Raw genomic sequence first — 16,689 nt, 5'->3', positions numbered from 1 at the left:
TTTTTTACACTGAACACATTTTTCACTATAAGAATTCTAAAACTGATTGACAAACACACTAAATTCAACCTAAGATTTAAAAACTGGTTTTATAGCAGTATTTCTTCAATATGTTTATATTCAAGTGTTGACAATATTTATGTTCAATAAATCTATTCTGTAAAAACAGAAAATCCAAAGTTACTTGTTTTCAAAGGATTTATCTTTCTGGAGGAAAAAACCCAACAACCAACCAAAAACTGTTATAAAGACCATGAATTCAATTTGTTTGTATTACCCTTACCACCTAATAGAGTGATCTGCACATGTAGCAATTACCAATAATACTCTTAATCATTAACATCTTAGAAGTGCAGCTTACCATCATTCTCTCTGATAGGTTGCTTTATTAAGGTTTCCAGAGCACCACTATAATCTTCCAAAATCCAATATGCCATGCTCCGAAGAAAAGGATCATGATGCATATTTATGTTCAATGAACACCGTTCGCTGACAGGAGAATCGATTCCCAAAACTTTTTTATGTAAAATAGATTTATATGTTGCAGATGTATCAAATTCAGACTCATAGAGTCTTGCTATTACAAGAGCCAACTGAATGTCATTCAATTTCTCAAGACACACCTTTAAAAAAAAATTGTTTTTAAATAAGCAGGAGCAGGTTTCATTTTAGTATAAATTCAGTTAACTCACTAATAACTGGAAAAATATAAGGCTTTATAAATATCCAAAATTAGCAAAGAAGGATAAGAAACAAAACATATGCTGCTTGCTTTTACCAAATCTACTTGACAACATTTAATATTTGCAAATCTACCTTCTAGTACTAAATATATATGTGCAAAAATTAAACTAAATGAGGAAATAATGGATAATTTAAATGATATCAATTTAAGCTATATTATTTTATTTTTGTCTTGAACCTCTATTAGTTTCCATCCACCCCGGGAGACTTGAGTCTCTATATTAAAAGGATATTTTGAATTACTTGTATGAAACTCTGAGCAAAAGGACAATTTGAGACAAATGTTATATCTTAAATATTCATAATTTTTTTAAAGTTTACTAAGAAATAATCAGTTAAGGATTTTCTAACATTCATCAAATAATACAGAGCCAGATATGGGGTTCAAATAAGTTTAAATTGGTAGGACAAACCTTTTAATTTTTTGAATATTCTTAAGAGTCAAATCAATTACCTATCTCAACCAACTAACAAACACCATTTGGTTAATCTTAATTCTGTATAAATACCATTCAAGTTAACAAATTTTTAAATGTCTCTATTAAATATTAACAGTTATTTTAGATATTTGGCCTTGTATTATTTCCAATAAAGTTGAATTTAAAAAAATTAAAATTTAAGCACTATAGAGCTTTAAAAGATGACATTGCTATTCTTTGTTATTTAAATTTCATTAATTACCTCAATTGCATCTCTGAGGCAACCAGCTAAAAGAAAAAATGCTGCAGAATGTTCAAATCTTTGTTTGCCTAGCAAAGAAAAAGCATTCTTTAAAGCTGCTTTACGCCACCTTTCATCCTCAAAATTGTGTCCAAAAAACTGTGTCATCCTGGTATTTTTTTCAGCTCTATACACGAAGAAAAAAAAAACGGTATGAAAATTTTGGAATACAATTTTTTTTACATTAGAATCAATTTTCTTAAGTTAGGATTTGGCTAAGGCTCAACAGAAACATCTGCCAGTTCATACCTTACTATATATCTGCTTCTTTTCCCAGTAAAAATTATATTAAGTAAACATTTGTTACATAAATCTCAGAGATTACAAAAAGTTTTTCTTTCAAAATACAAAGAAAACTACATTAGCAGGACTGTGAAAATTACTTTTACATCCATGCAAAATGTTTAATTTATATTAACTTGTGTGCCACCATTGAAACTCATCAGTAACTTTTCACCCCTGCCCATCTGAGAATGACCTAAGAGATAAAAATCTAAAGAATGTGCCTTGAATCAAAACCACCATAAATCATCAAGTCTCTTCCCCCCAAAGGTTGCTGTTCATGTGGGTCATCTGAAAATAAATTCAAACAAATGATGAACTATTTATGGTAATCATGTTCACCAGTCTTGCTGAGAAATGAGAGAGAAAAATTCTAAGTGAATTCAGCTCAGAAAGAAGGTGGGGCCCACAGGAAGGAGGTAGTTTTGTGGGGTACGCTGGCCCACAGCACAGAGGTAGGTGCCTGTTCCAGACTCCACCAATTAATTCCTCTCCTTCCAAGTCCCAAGTATAAGTTTCTGGTTTAGTTACCCGATATGTTTTGGCTGTGCCCCCACCCAAATCTCATCTTGAATCCCCACGTGCTGTGGGAAGGACCCAGTGGGAGGTAACTGAATCATGGGGACAAGTCCTTCCCATGCTATTCTTGTGATAGTGAATAAGCCTCAAGAGACTTGATGGTTTTACAAAGAGGAGTTTCCCTGCATAAGCTCTCTTTTGTCTTGTCTGCTGCCATGAGACACGCCTTTCACCTTCTGCCATGATTGTGCGGCCTTCCCAGCCACGTGGAACTGTATGTCCAATAAACCTCTTTCTTTTGTAAAATGCCCAGTCTTAGGTATTTCTTTATTAGCAGCATGAAAACGGACTAATACATTACCTTTGCTTTATAGGAGCATGAGAAGTTCTTAAGCAAAATATTGTTTCTGGATTGATAAATCTGAAAATTAATTAAACTGACCTCATCAGGTTTCTTCCACTCTGAAAAACACTTGGGGCTTTTTCCTTATGAAATCTCTCTCTTAAATACAAAACAACTAAGAATCTACATGAATCAACATCAAGAACAACAAATCTTACTTCATTCATTTACTTCTTATGAACAGGTTTTCACATTGAAGCTTTTTTTTTTTTTTACCTACCTATATAATCCCCAAATCACAGCTTTCTTTTTCATTGCAAGGTAAAAAATGGCAGCATCTAAAGGATCATTCTTTCTATAAAAGGCTGCTTTAGCTACCTATAATCAAAAAATATTGATCAAAAATTCACAGAAACAGTTTTGAACAAGTAATTTCCTTCATATGCAAGGCTGGCACATATCCACTGAATGTTTAATAAAATTTTAAAAATATGTACATGAATAATGTGTGCATGTATATATAAAATAGTAACAAAAGTGACTTATAGTGGTGGCTTCAATGGTTACAGAGAAGAAATAATAGGACTATTGCCTTTCATTACAAGTTATTTTGTACTATTTTTACATTTTTCTAAACATATACACATATTATTTTCTAAAGATCAGACATATACTACTAACAAGTGTGTCAATTAAAAACTTGGGAATTAGAATACACATTTTAAAACTTTAGGTATTTTGAAATACGTTATAAATGAAATATAAATAAAGACTATTCAAAAGTCTTTTGCCGCTTCAAAAACAAAAGGGAGTAATGGCAGAGAAGATATGAAATGCCATTTAAAGAAATGTCCAAAAAATATTAATTCACTTATACACCAAAATAAAACACTTACTTTTTCTATGCATTTGCGTAAGATGCGAGTATTCCGGACCCACCACCCCACACCCATAGCTCTTAATTCAGACCAAGTGGGATCATCTTTCTGCATGGCTGGCAACATGTTCAGCAGTTCTTCTTCTGCTACTGAGTGAAATGCCCAAGCAAAATGACTTGTAGACAGGCCTGAAGAAATGTCAAAAATGATGTTTATAAAAAATATAAATACGCTTATATGATTATCAGAAATGTATGTTCCATATTTTCAATATAAATGTGTAAACTTCTATGAGATTCACAGTTTAAGATTAGAAATATGGGCTTTTAAAAATTTTTGCTTCTTCAAACAACTATATCACTACAATGAGCATATATATGTTTTGTAGAAATAGCATATTTTTTTGAAAGGAAAAGAAAAAATGCTTATGGCAAATTCCACTGTGCTAATGTATTTATGATCCTTTTTTAAAAATGAGAAACACTTAAAGCATTATTTTATGTTGATATATTTCTATCTTCAAAGCTGCTTTTCACCTTCCTTTGGTCAACATTTGTTTTGTGGATGTAATTCCAAGGAATTAATAAAAAAGAATCAAGTAAGCAGTTCAGGTTGATGAATGAGGAATAGCACTGTAAAGACTCCAGAATCCGAATGCATACATTAAATTCCAGCTCCAGCTGGGAGTGGTGGCTTACACCTATAATCCCAGCACTTTGGGAGGCCTAGGTGGGTATATCACTTGTGGTCAGAAGTTTGAGACCAGCCTGGTCAACATGGTGAAAACCCTGTCTCTACTTAAAAAACATACAATTAGGCCAGGAGCGATGGCTCATGCCCGTAATCCCAGCACTTTCGGAGGCCGAGGTGGGCAGATCACAAGAGCAGGAGATCGAGACCATCCTGGCTAACACGGTGAAACCCCATCTCTACTAAAAATACAAAAAATTAGCCAGGTGTGGTGGTGGGCGCCTGTAGTCCCAGCTACTCGGGAGGCTGAGGCAGGAGAATGGCGTGAACCCGGGAGGCAGAGCTTGCAGTGAGCCGAGATTGCGCCACTGCACTCCAGACTGGACAACAGAGCGAGACTCTGTCTCAAAACCAAAACAAAACAAAACCATACAATTAGCCGGACAGGTGGTATGTGCCTGTAATCCCAGGTACTGAGGAAGTTGAGGCAGAAAAATCGCTTGAACTGGGGAAGCAGAGGTGGCAGTGAGCCAAGATTATGCCACTGCACTCCAGCCTCGGTGACAGAGTAAGGCTGTGTCTCAAAAATGAAAATAAAAATAAAATTCCAGCTCTATTGTTACTATTAAGTTGGTACAAAAGTAACTGCAGGTGGTTTCTGCCATTAAAAAAGGCAAAAACTGCAATTGCTTTTGTACCAGCCTAATATATTCATATAATCTCAGATAAGATACATTGTCTCTAAATGCCTCAATTTCTCTGTATATAAAATGCAAATAATCATGAACTATCTTCATATAATCTTAGATAAGATACATTGTCTCTAAATGCCTCAATTTCTCTGTATATAAAATGCAAATAATCATGGAACTATCTTATAACATAGTTTTGATAATTAAATAATATAGTTATAAAATTTAGAATAGAATCTGTCACACAGTAATTATTACTCCATATCACCATATTAGTAAGATATTTGTATATTTATACATCATTATTTATGTCAGTAATTCTCTCAACCCGATGGAATACACATGTTTATTGCTCTGCTTCTATTTTGACTTTTCATAATATATTCTGTTTAGCATTACTAGGTAAAGTAAATAATTAACTATAGGATGTGGCTTTGAGATACACGGCCTCAAATTTTTAACCTAAGTCAAGCAAGGAATTACCTCCCATGCCAAGCAATGTGAAATGCTTTCTATATGGAACACTGAAAATAAATAAAAGGTTAAAACAAAACAAAAAAACCCTACATTGTGAATGGACTATTATTCTAAATCATTTTTGTATTCCTGTCATCTCTCTAGCAACTTCAATACATTTTCATAAATAATTAAATAATCTGATTTAGACATCAGTAAGATGGCAGGAATAGAAGTCCCAGGTTTCATTCCTTGCCATGATTTGCATATTTATATCCCTTCAGATTTCACGGTGAAACTTAACCTGCAATGTAACAGCATTTACAGGTAGAGCCTTAAGGAGATAACTAGCCACTGCCCTCATGAATGGGATTAACGTCCTTATAAAAGGGATCAAGAGAACTAGGTAGTCCTTTTCACCAGTTCCATCATTTAAGGATGTAGCAACAAGGTGCCAACTATGGAGCAGAGATCAAGCCCTTACCAGACACCAAATCTGCTGGTGCCTTGATCTTGGACTTCTCAGTCTCCAGAAATATGAAAAATAAATTGTTCCTATTTATAAATTACCCAGTCTAAGGTATTTGTTATAGAAGCCCCAAAAGACAGACACCCCTGCACAAAGAGAGTTTAAGTAGCAACTAGCCACAGAAAAGAAAATGCCATTTTACCCACAAACTTGGGAATGAGCTGAGACACCTCTGTGGACCATAGAACCAAATAAAAACTACAGTAGAAGGGTAAAAGTAACAGTCTCACTTTGAGCACATCATCCGTTCCCGTCCAAGCTGATTTGTGGTACGAAGAGAAAATTCCCTAGATCCAGTTTGTACAGTGGGAAAAGCAAGCCACAGTCAGGCACTGAGCTTCCCCAGAGTTCTAAAATGTTTCCCAGGAAGCTCACGCAGGTCTCACCTCAAGGGAAACAATGTGGGCAATGTCATAGCTAGATCATCTGGGGTTGGGTAGAAACAAATAAAGGAGTTAGACCTTATAGCAACTAGCCTACAGATGTTGGTGGTAGCTCTGTGTTCCTGCCAGTAGTAGCATCTAATTAGAGGTAACAGCCAATGGCATATCCTACCTGCAAAGTCAAGCTGGTTGCTTCCAGAAGCATGGTAAAAAATTAAACCTGGCTTCAGTCCTTAGATGGCTAACCTCCACATTCAGCCTCAGAGCCTACCCCAAAGCCCTGCCCAGACTGGTAGACAACTACCTCAGCATATTTCAGCAAAGCTCAGGGGCTAGACCTGCCCAACCAGAGAGTTCAAACAGTGGCTTGGCTCAGCCTCAAACACCACCCCAAGGTCCCACACAGGCAGGGAGACACCTATCACTGTGTACTTCCTTAGAGGACAGACCTGCCCAACCTGTGAGGCCAAACAGGGGCTTGGCCCAGCCCCAGACCTCACACCAAGGCTCCGTTCAGGCAGGAAGGCAAGCTTCAAACACGCATTTCTATAAAACATAGCCTCTGAATCTGTCCATCTGGAATAACAACTCTGCCTAACTTCGGGGCCAGCCTGCAACCCTGCCCAACTTCAGAACCCAAATGATAATACTGCCTGGCCAGAGAACACATCCTGTGACCCAGCCCAATTAGAGGCTATCGCAGTGCCCAGCCAGCAGCTCTGAATGACTGCAGAGACCAGCCAGTGGTCTTGCCAGACAGCAGAACCTAGAGAGCAGCATCATCCAACCTCAGAACCTAAAGGCAGGGGCCTAGCCACCTAGAGAACCCAACTGTAAGCCCTGCCCCCCTGGGGTCATTTCAGGCTAAACCATGCATAATCAGAGGCTAGATTTAATAGTGAAGCTCTATCTTGGCCAGAAATCACCTATAAAGCCCAGAAGAGGTTGTTGTCTCCTCAAATGTGCAGACCCCAAAGCAAATACACAAGAATGGTGAAGAAGCAGGGAATCATTATATCTCGAAAAGAAACTAATAAATTTCCAATAATGAACCCAAAGGAAACAGATCTATGAAATGACCGATGAATATTGGAATAATCCACTTAAAAAGTTCAGTGAACTACTTGAATATATAGAGGAAAATTAAAACAAATTTATTCTTATTTAAATAAATTCTACTCAAATAGAAACCGAAAGAGAATGGGGGTAGCTATACTTAGACAAAATAGACTTCAAGTCAAAAACTGTAAAAGGAGACAAAGAAGTATGTTACATAATGATAAAAGGGTCAATTCATCCAGAGGATATTAATAATTATAAATATATACATACTCAACATCAGAGGCACTTAGACTTCGAAAGCAAATATTAAAGAAAGTAAAGGGAGAGAGATTACAATATAGTAATAATAGGGGGATTCAATACCCTACTTTCAACAAAGGACAGACCATCCAGACAGAAAATTAAGAACACTGGATCTGACCAATGTTTAGTCTCTCAGACCAAATGTACCTAAAAGACATGTACAGAACACTCTACCAAACAGCAACAGAATATGCATTCTTTTTGTGCACACAAAGAATATTCCCCAGAATAGATAATATGTTAGATTACAAAGCAAGTTTTAAAAAATTCAAGTGGATTAAATCATATCAAGTATCTTTGCTGATCACAATAGTATGAAATGAGAAATAAATAACAGGAGAAATCTTGGAAAAGTCACCAATTTGTGGAAATTAAACAATATGCTCCTGAAAAAACAATGGGTCAAAGAAGAAATCAAAAGAGAAATTAAAAATTATCTTGAGACAAACAAATACAAAAACAGAATATGCTAAAATTTATGGGATGCAGCAAAACTATTTCTAAGAGAGAAAATCACAGCATTCAGTTCCTCCCCCCATATCTCTCTCTCTCTCTCTCTCTCTCTCTCTCAAATAAACAACCTACTATTATACATCAAGGAACTAAAAATAGAAGAAACTCAGCCCAAAGTTAACAGAAGAAAGGAAATGAAGATCGGAGTAGAAATAAATAAAGTATAAACTAGAAAAATGACAGGGAAAAACAACTAACAAAACTAAGGGTCAGTTTTCTGGAAAGATAAATATACTTGACAAATCCTTAGCAAGATTAAGAAAAAGAAGGGCCAGGCGCAGTGGCTCATGCCTGTAATCCCAGCACTTTTAGGAGATGGAGGCAGGAGGATCACTTGCGGTCAAGAGTTCGAGACCAGCTTGGCCAACATGGCAAAACCCTGTCTCTACAAAATACAAAAATTAGCTGGGTGTGGTGGAGCAAGCCGATAATCCCAGCTACTTGAGAGGCTGAGGCAGGAGAATCGCTTAAACCCAGGAGGGCACAGGTTGCAGTGAGCTGCGAGGCGCCATGGCACTCCAGCCTGGGAGACAGAGAAAGTCTCTATCTCAATAAATAAATAAACCAAAGACTAAAAATAAAATTAGAACTTAAAGAAGAGACACTACAAATGATACCACAAACAAATAATTGTAAGAGATGAATATGCAGATATCTGCCAACAAATTGGATAACCCAGAAGAAATGGATAAATTCCTAGACACAGATAACCTGCCAGAACTGAAATATGAAGAAATAAAATATCTGAACAGATTGATGATGGGTAAGCACATAAATCAGTAATATAAAGTCTCCCATCAGGTCAGGCACGGTGTCTCATGCCTGTAACCCCAGCACTTTGGGAGGTCAAGGCAGGCAGATCACTTGAGGTCAGGAGTTCCAGACCAGCCTTGCCAACATGGCGAAACTCTGTCTCTACTAAATTACCCCAGCTACTCAGGAGGCTGAAGTAGGAGAATCACTTGAAACCCGGAGGCAGAAGTTGCAGTGAGCCGAGATTGCACCACTGCATTCCAGAGTTGGGTGACAGGAGCGTCTCAAAAAAAAAAAAAAAAAAATCACACACACAAGTCTCCCGTCAACCCATCAAAGAAAAATCCAGAATTTGATCACATCACAGGTGCATTCTACTAAACATTTAAAGAAAAACTAACACCAATCCTTCTTAAACTCTTCCAAAGAACAGAAGAGGAAAGAAAAGTTCTTCTTTTTATGAGACCAGGAGTTCCCTGATGCCAATGCCAGGCAAAATAAATACAAAATAATAACAATAATAATAAAAATTATAGGTCATTATCCCTGATAAACACAAATGTAAAACCCTCCACAAAATACTAGCAAACCAAATTAACAGCACAATAAAAGGATCACCCAGTATGATCAAGTAGGAATTATGCCAAGGGTTCAAGATTGGCTCAACATGTGCAAATTAACTGATGTCGTTCTGTTCACATTAACAAAATTAAGGACAAAACCATATGATCCTCTCAACAGATGCAAAAAAAGCATCAAGTAAAATTCAACATCCTTTCATGACAAAAACTCTCAAAAAATTAGGTGCAGAAGGAATGTACCTCAACACAATAAAGGCCACAAATGATAAGCCCAGAGCTAAACATCATACTCAACAGTGACAATTTAAAAGCTTTTCCTCTAAGATCAGAAAGAGGACAAAAATGCACTCTCTCACAACTTCTACTCAACTATGATAGTACTAGAAGTCCCTGCCAGAGCAACTGGACAAAAGAAAGAAATAAAAAGGCATCCAAATAGGAAATGAAGAAGTAAAAATGTCACTGTTTGCTAACAACACAATCTTACATACAGAAAACACAAAAGACTCCACCAAAGAAACAGAACTAATAAACAACTACATTAAACATGAAGGATACAAAATTAAAATGCAAAAAGAAGTGGCATTTCCATACAGTAACAACAAATTATCTGATCTGATTTAAAAAATAAATAAAACAATCTCATTAATCATTGCTACAAAACAAACAAACAAAAAAAAAAAACAGGCTGGTGGCTCACGTCTGTAATCCCAGCATTTGGGAGGCCAGAGTGGGAGGACAGTTTGAGCTGAGGAGTTTAAGAACAGCCTGGGCAACACAGTAAGACCCCATCTCATTAAAAACAAAAATTTAACCAAGGAAGTAAAAGAGCTCTACAATAAAACTGTAAAACACTGATGAAAGAAATTTGAAGACACAAAAAAATGGTAAGATACCCAGTGTTCACAGATTGGAAAAATTAATTTAATTTTTAAATCGTTAAGATGTTCAAACTACCCAAAATTATCTACAGATTCAATGCAATCTCTATCAAAATACTGATGTCATTTTTCACAGAAATAGAAAAAAAGAAAAAAAACCCTAAAATTCATTAGGAATACCAAGAAACCCCAAATACCCAAAGTAAACTTGAGATGAAAGAACAAACCTAGAGACATCATACTGCCTGATTTCAAACTATATTACAAAGCTAGGGTAATCAAAATAGCAAGGTACTGGTGTAAAAACAGAAACACAGACCAATGGAATAGAACAGAAGGCGTGGAAATCAACTCATACATTTATACTCAACTGATTTTTGTCAAAGGTGCCAGGAACACACAATAGAAAAGGATAGTTTCTTCAAAAAATGGTGCTGGGAAAACTAGATAACTACATGCAGAAGAATGAAATTGGACCATTACCTTACACCATATACAAAAATAGGTCAAAATGGACTAAAGACTTAAACATAAGACCTGCATTATACAACCACGAGAAGAAAACACAGGGGGAAAACTACATGTCATCAGTCTGGGCAATGGATTTTTTTGGACACAGCACCAAAGGGACAGGCAACAAGAGCAAAAATTAACAAATGGGATTACATCAAACTGAAAATGTCTGCATAGCAAAAAATACAATCAGCAGAGTGAAGAGAAAAGCCATGGATTGGGAAATAATATTTGCAATCTGTATATCTGATACGGAGTTAATATCCAAAATATATCAAGAACTCTAATAACCCAATAGCAAGAAAACTCAATTAAAAAATGGACATGCCAGGCACAAGTGGTGCACACCTGTAGTCCCAGCTATTTGAGAGGCTGAGGCAGGAGGATGGCTTGAGGCCAGGAGTTTGACTCCAGCCTGGGCAACAGAGTAAGACCTTCATCTCTTGGGGGGGAAAAAAAAAACCCAGAGGGGACAAAAGACCTGAACACATATTTCTCAAAAGAAGACATATGAATGTCCAACAGATAAATGAAAAAGGTGCTTGACATCCATAATCATCAGGAAAATGCAAATTAAAGCCATAATGAGATAACAATTCACACCTGCTAGAATGTCTATTACCAGAAAGAGAGAAAAAAAAAGTTTTGGTAAAGAAGTGGCGAAAAGGGGAGCCTGGTACACTGCTAGTGGGAACATAAATTAGTACAGCCATTATGGAAAAGGGTATGAAGGTTCCTCAAATATCTAAAAACATTCTGGGACAATGTTTTATTAAAAGAGAAGAAAAGCAAAAAATTTTAACTAAAAAAAGAAAGAAAAAATATAGAAACAAAATTACCACATGATCCACCAACCCCACTTATGTGTATATAGTTAAAGGATGTGAAATCAGTATGTTGAAGAGTTATCTGCACTCCAATGTTAAGTGTAGCTTTATTCACAATAGCTTAGTTATCAAATCAACCTAAGTATCCATCAATAAATTAATAAAGAAAATGTCTCATATATAGGCATACCTTGGAGATACCGTAGGTTCGATTTCAGACCACCACAATAAAGCAAATATTGCAGTAAAATGAGTAACACAACTTTTTGTTTCCCAGTGCTTATACAAGTTATGGTCACATCATACTGTGGTCTATTAACTGTGTAATAGCATTATGTCTAAAATGAGTGTACATACCTTAATTAAAAAGCACATTATTGCTAAAACGTAACAATAATCTGAGCCTTAAGCAGGTCATATTCTTTGCTGATGGAGAATCTTGCCTCGATGTTACTGGCTGCTGACTGACCACGGTAGAGGTTACTGAAGGCTGGGATGGCTGTAGCAATTTCTTAAAATAAGACAACAACGAAGAGTGCCACACAGATGGCCTCTTCCTTTTATGTGAGATTTCTCTATACCATGTAATTCTATTTGATAGAATTTAGAACTTCTTTCAAAATTGGAGCCAGTCCTCTCAAACCCTGCCAGTGCTCTATCAACTAAGTTTATGGACTATTCTAAATCCTTTGTTTTAATTTCAACCATGTTCACTGCATCTTCACTAGGCGTAGATTCCACCTTAAGAAACCACATTCATTGCTCATCCTTTAAGAAGCAACTCCTCATTTGCTGAAGTTTTTGCTTTTTTTTTTTTTTTTTTTTGAGACAGGGTCTCCTTCTGTTGCCCAGGCTGGAGTGCAGTGGTGTGATCACAGCTCATCGCAGTCTTGACCTCCTGGACTCAAGTGATATTCCCATTCAGCTCCCTGAGTAGCTAGGACTACAGGCACGTATCACTAAACCTACCTAAATTTTTTTCAGAGATGGGGTCTATGTTGCTCAGGCTGGTCCTCAAACTCCTGGCCTCAAACGATCCTCCCACCTCAATATCCCAAAGTGCTGAGATTACAGGCATGAGCCATCATGCCTGGCTCTGCTAAAATTTTACCCTGAGATTGCAGCAATTCAGTCACATCTTCAGGTTCTACTTTTAATTCCAGTTCCCTTGCTATTTCTACCATATCTGCAATTACTTCCTCTACTGAAGTCATGAACCCTTCAAAGTCATCTGTGAAGGCTGCAATCAACTTCTTCCAAACTCTTGTTAATGTTGATATTTTGACATCCTCCCATGAATTACAAATGTCCCTAATGGCATCTAGAATGGTGAAACCTTTCCAGTGGTTTTCAATTTACTTTGTCCAGATCCATCAGAGGAATCATTATCTATAGCAGTTATAGCCTTATGAAATGTATTTCTTAAATGATAAGACTTAAAAGTTGGAAGCATTCCTTGATTCATGGACTGCAAAATGAATGTTGTGTTACAGGCATAAAAACTATATTAATCTCCTTGTACATCTGCATCAGAGCTCTAGTGTGAACAGGTCACTGTCAATAACAGCAATATTTTGAAAGGAAATCTTATTTCTCAACAGAAGGTCTCAATAGTGGGCTGAAAATATTCAGTAAATGATGCTATAAACAGAGGTGCTGCCATCAGGCTTTGTTTTTCCATTCGTATAGCACAGACAGAAGAGGTTTCGCGTAATTCTTAAAGACTCTAGGATTTTCAGAATGGTAAATGGGCATTGGCTTCAACTTAGTTACCAGCTGCATTAGCCCCTAACAAGAGTCAGTCTGTCCTTTAAGCCAGGCACTGACTTCTCTCTAACTATAAAAGTCCTAGATGGCATCTTCTTCCAAAAGAAGGCTATTCCATCTACTTTAAAAATCTGTCCTTTTGTGTAGCCACCTTCATCCATTATCTTAGCTAGACCTTCTGGAAAACATGCTGAAGCAAGTGCTGAATGACGTAGAAGCTTCAGCATGTTATCCAGAAGATCCAGCTTCACCTTGTACTTGTAGTTTACGGAGAAGGCTTCTTTCCTTGAACCTCAGGGACCAACCTCTGCTAGCTTCAAACTTTAATTCTGCAGCTTCCTCACCTCTCTCACCTTTCATGAAATTAAGACGAGTTAGAGCCTTGTTTTAGACTAGGCTTTGGCATAAGAAAATCTTGTGGCTAGTTTGATCCATCTAGACCACTCAAACTTTTTCCACATAAGCAATAAGGCTACTTCGCTTTCTTATCATTCATGTGTTCAATGGAGAACGTTTAGTTTCCTTTGGACCTTGTCCTTTGCATTTACAATTTGGTAAACTGTTTGGCACAAGAGGCTTAGCCTTCAGCCTATCTTGGCTTTCGACATGCCTTCCTTACTAAGCTTAGTCATTTCTAGCTTTTGATTTAAAGCAAGAGATATGCAGCTCTTCCTTTTGCTTGAACACTTAGAAGACACTGTAGGGTTGTTAAACTGTCCTAATTTCTATATTGGTTATGTCTCAGTGAATAGGGAGGTCTGAGCAGGAGAAATACAGGGGAATGGCTGATTGGTGTTGTAGCCACAGTACACAATTTATTGACTAAATTCAACGTCCTACGTAGGCACAGTTCATGGCACTCCAAAACCATTATAATAACAACAAAGATCACTGATCACAGACGACAGAAAAAGTTTGAAATATTGTGAGAATTACCAAAATGAGACACAGAGACATGAAGTGAACACATGCTGTTGGAAAAATGGTGCTGACAGACTTGCTCAACAAAGGGTTGCCACAAAGCTTCAATTTGTAAAAACTGCTGTATTTGCAAAATGCAACCTAGCAAAGCACAACAAAAACGTGTATGCTCGTATATACACTGGAGTATCAGTCAGCCTTAAAAAAGGAAATCTTGTCATTTGCAACAACATGGATGAACCTGGAGAACATTACAGTAAGTGAAATAAGCCAGTCATAGACAAATATTGCATGATCTCACTTATGTGTGGAATCAAATACAATTGAAATCAAAGAAACAGAGAATAAAATGGTATTTGCCCAAGGCTGGGGACAAGATGAGAAGGGAGACATTGGTCAAAGAGTACAAAGTTTCAGTTAGGAGGAATACATTTCTGATATCTACTGCACAGCTTGGTAACTATCTTTAATAATAGTGTATTGTATATTTCAATATTGCTAAGAGAGTACATTTCAAATATTCTTACCACAAATATGCTACATATTTGAGGTGATGGATATGTCTAGTTTGACTTAATCATTGCACGTTGTATACATATAACATTACTTTGGACCCTATAAATATACACAATTTTAATGTGTTAAATTACAATTTAAAAATTTTAAAGAGAATTTGGCCTGGCAAGGTGGCCCACCCCTGCAATCCCCAGCAGTTTGGGAGGCCAAGGCAGGCGGACTACTTGAGGTCAGGAGTTCAAGACTGGCCTGGCCAATATGGTGAAACCCCATCTCTATTAAAAACACAAAAATTAGCCAGGCGTAGTGGCATGTGCCTGTAGTCCCAGGTATTCGGGAGGCTAAGGCAGGAGAATCACTTGAACCCGGGAAATGGAGGTTGCAGTGTGCAGAAATCACACCACTGTACTCTAGCCTGGATGACGGAGCAAGACTCTATCTCAAAAAGAAAAAAAAAAAAAAACTAAAAAGAATTTTATTTAGAATTTTCAACTTTACTTTTTTCAAAGCTATATACAAAATGAGAGAAAGAAAATACAGAAACAAAGAGACAGACAAAAGGTACGAGCAAAAGACTGAGACGAAGGAGCAGAGGCTAAAAGGCTAAACTGCAAGGTCCCAATAACACCTTTTAAACCTACAGATCCAATAATGCTGAAAGCTAGCTCTATTTCTTGAACTTCCTGGGAGATGAGCCAAAAAACATGCTGTTTTGTTTAAGTGAACTTAAGTGAGATTTCTCTCACTTTGAACTAAGACAATGTTATTTTCAGATACCTACAATAATCATTTAATAAGAATCTATTAAGTTACGCTAAGACAGTTCAAAGTCTAACACAGTTCAAAGTAAGAGAACTAACAGTATCTGAAACACAGCACTAAATACAGAATACATGAAATATACTAAACTAATATCTGAAATACATATTTTAACAGTTTTAAGTGTGGGTAAATTTACACTTTCAATATTCTGTACTCTGTGAAACATTTAAAATTTGAGAATGCATTATAACAAAAATGTTATTCAAAGTTTGGTGGAAAAACTGAATTTAGATAAATGTCAAAAAAAGGAGAAAAAAGACAATCTAAAGAATAAATTAAAGAAAATGAAACAATACTAATTTGCCTTGAACATAACATGCATTTAAAAACTTTAACACAGAATATCCAATTTCCCAGTACCTGTTTCTTCATTAACTCCTTTTGTCTACCATTAAAAATTCCAATGTTTTAAGCAAAGATTATGAAGAAATAAACATTCTAATAAATAAAGGAACTTAAAATGTGTTAAATTTGTCATCATTATCATGTCTGGGTAAAAACAAGTTTTAAAACTCCCAAGTCTCTCATTTTCTACTCGCTTTATTTCCCTTTAATAGATTACTATCAAAATCACCTTGGTGAAGGAGTTGAGCTCGATAGGCTGGAAGGGAAGTTGTAAGAAAGGTATGGAGTCGAACAGCCAAAAGAAATTTTAGTCCACATTCATCAAGAGTTTCTCCACCTGCAATGGGAGAAAGGGGAAGCAACGTATTTAAAAAAAAAAAAATTGTAAGCAAAAGAACACCAAATATAGGCATATAACATTCTTAACCTGACCCCCCCAAAAAAAGTTATCAGTCTAAAATATTTTCTAACATTTATCTTTTTCTACACAATTTTACATTACAGAGAAAACAGTATAAACAATTGGAAAAATAATAAAAAAGAGAATAAAGAGAGTCTGATACTCTTTAGAATCTGACCTCTTCTGATTGAAATCTTATTTAAATTGTGACTGATTTTTGAACAGTTTAACCTTTTCTGTGGCACATGT

At 36.3% G+C, this 16,689-nt stretch overlaps 1 protein-coding gene across 11 annotated transcripts in view; it reads right to left on the bottom strand.

Annotated features, from left to right (window-relative positions):
• DMXL1 (Dmx like 1) overlaps positions 1 to 16,689 on the bottom strand; it is a 175,054-nt gene that overhangs the window by 80,759 nt on the left and 77,606 nt on the right. For all 11 annotated transcript variants that reach the window (XM_031666421.1, XM_021939615.2, XM_003900023.5 and 8 more), the window contains 5 exons: positions 16,270 to 16,377; positions 3,505 to 3,674; positions 2,889 to 2,986; positions 1,426 to 1,591; positions 362 to 623 (listed from right to left, as the gene is read on the bottom strand). In XM_031666421.1, coding sequence (XP_031522281.1) covers positions 362 to 623; positions 1,426 to 1,591; positions 2,889 to 2,986; positions 3,505 to 3,674; positions 16,270 to 16,377 — 804 coding nt within the window. The remainder of the gene's footprint in view (positions 1 to 361; positions 624 to 1,425; positions 1,592 to 2,888; positions 2,987 to 3,504; positions 3,675 to 16,269; positions 16,378 to 16,689) is intronic.

Source organism: Papio anubis, chromosome 5 (genome assembly GCF_008728515.1).
Source record: "Papio anubis isolate 15944 chromosome 5, Panubis1.0, whole genome shotgun sequence".
In the NCBI taxonomy this organism is placed as follows: Eukaryota; Metazoa; Chordata; class Mammalia; order Primates; family Cercopithecidae; genus Papio; species Papio anubis.
This window is presented reverse-complemented; position numbering and strand designations above follow the sequence as displayed.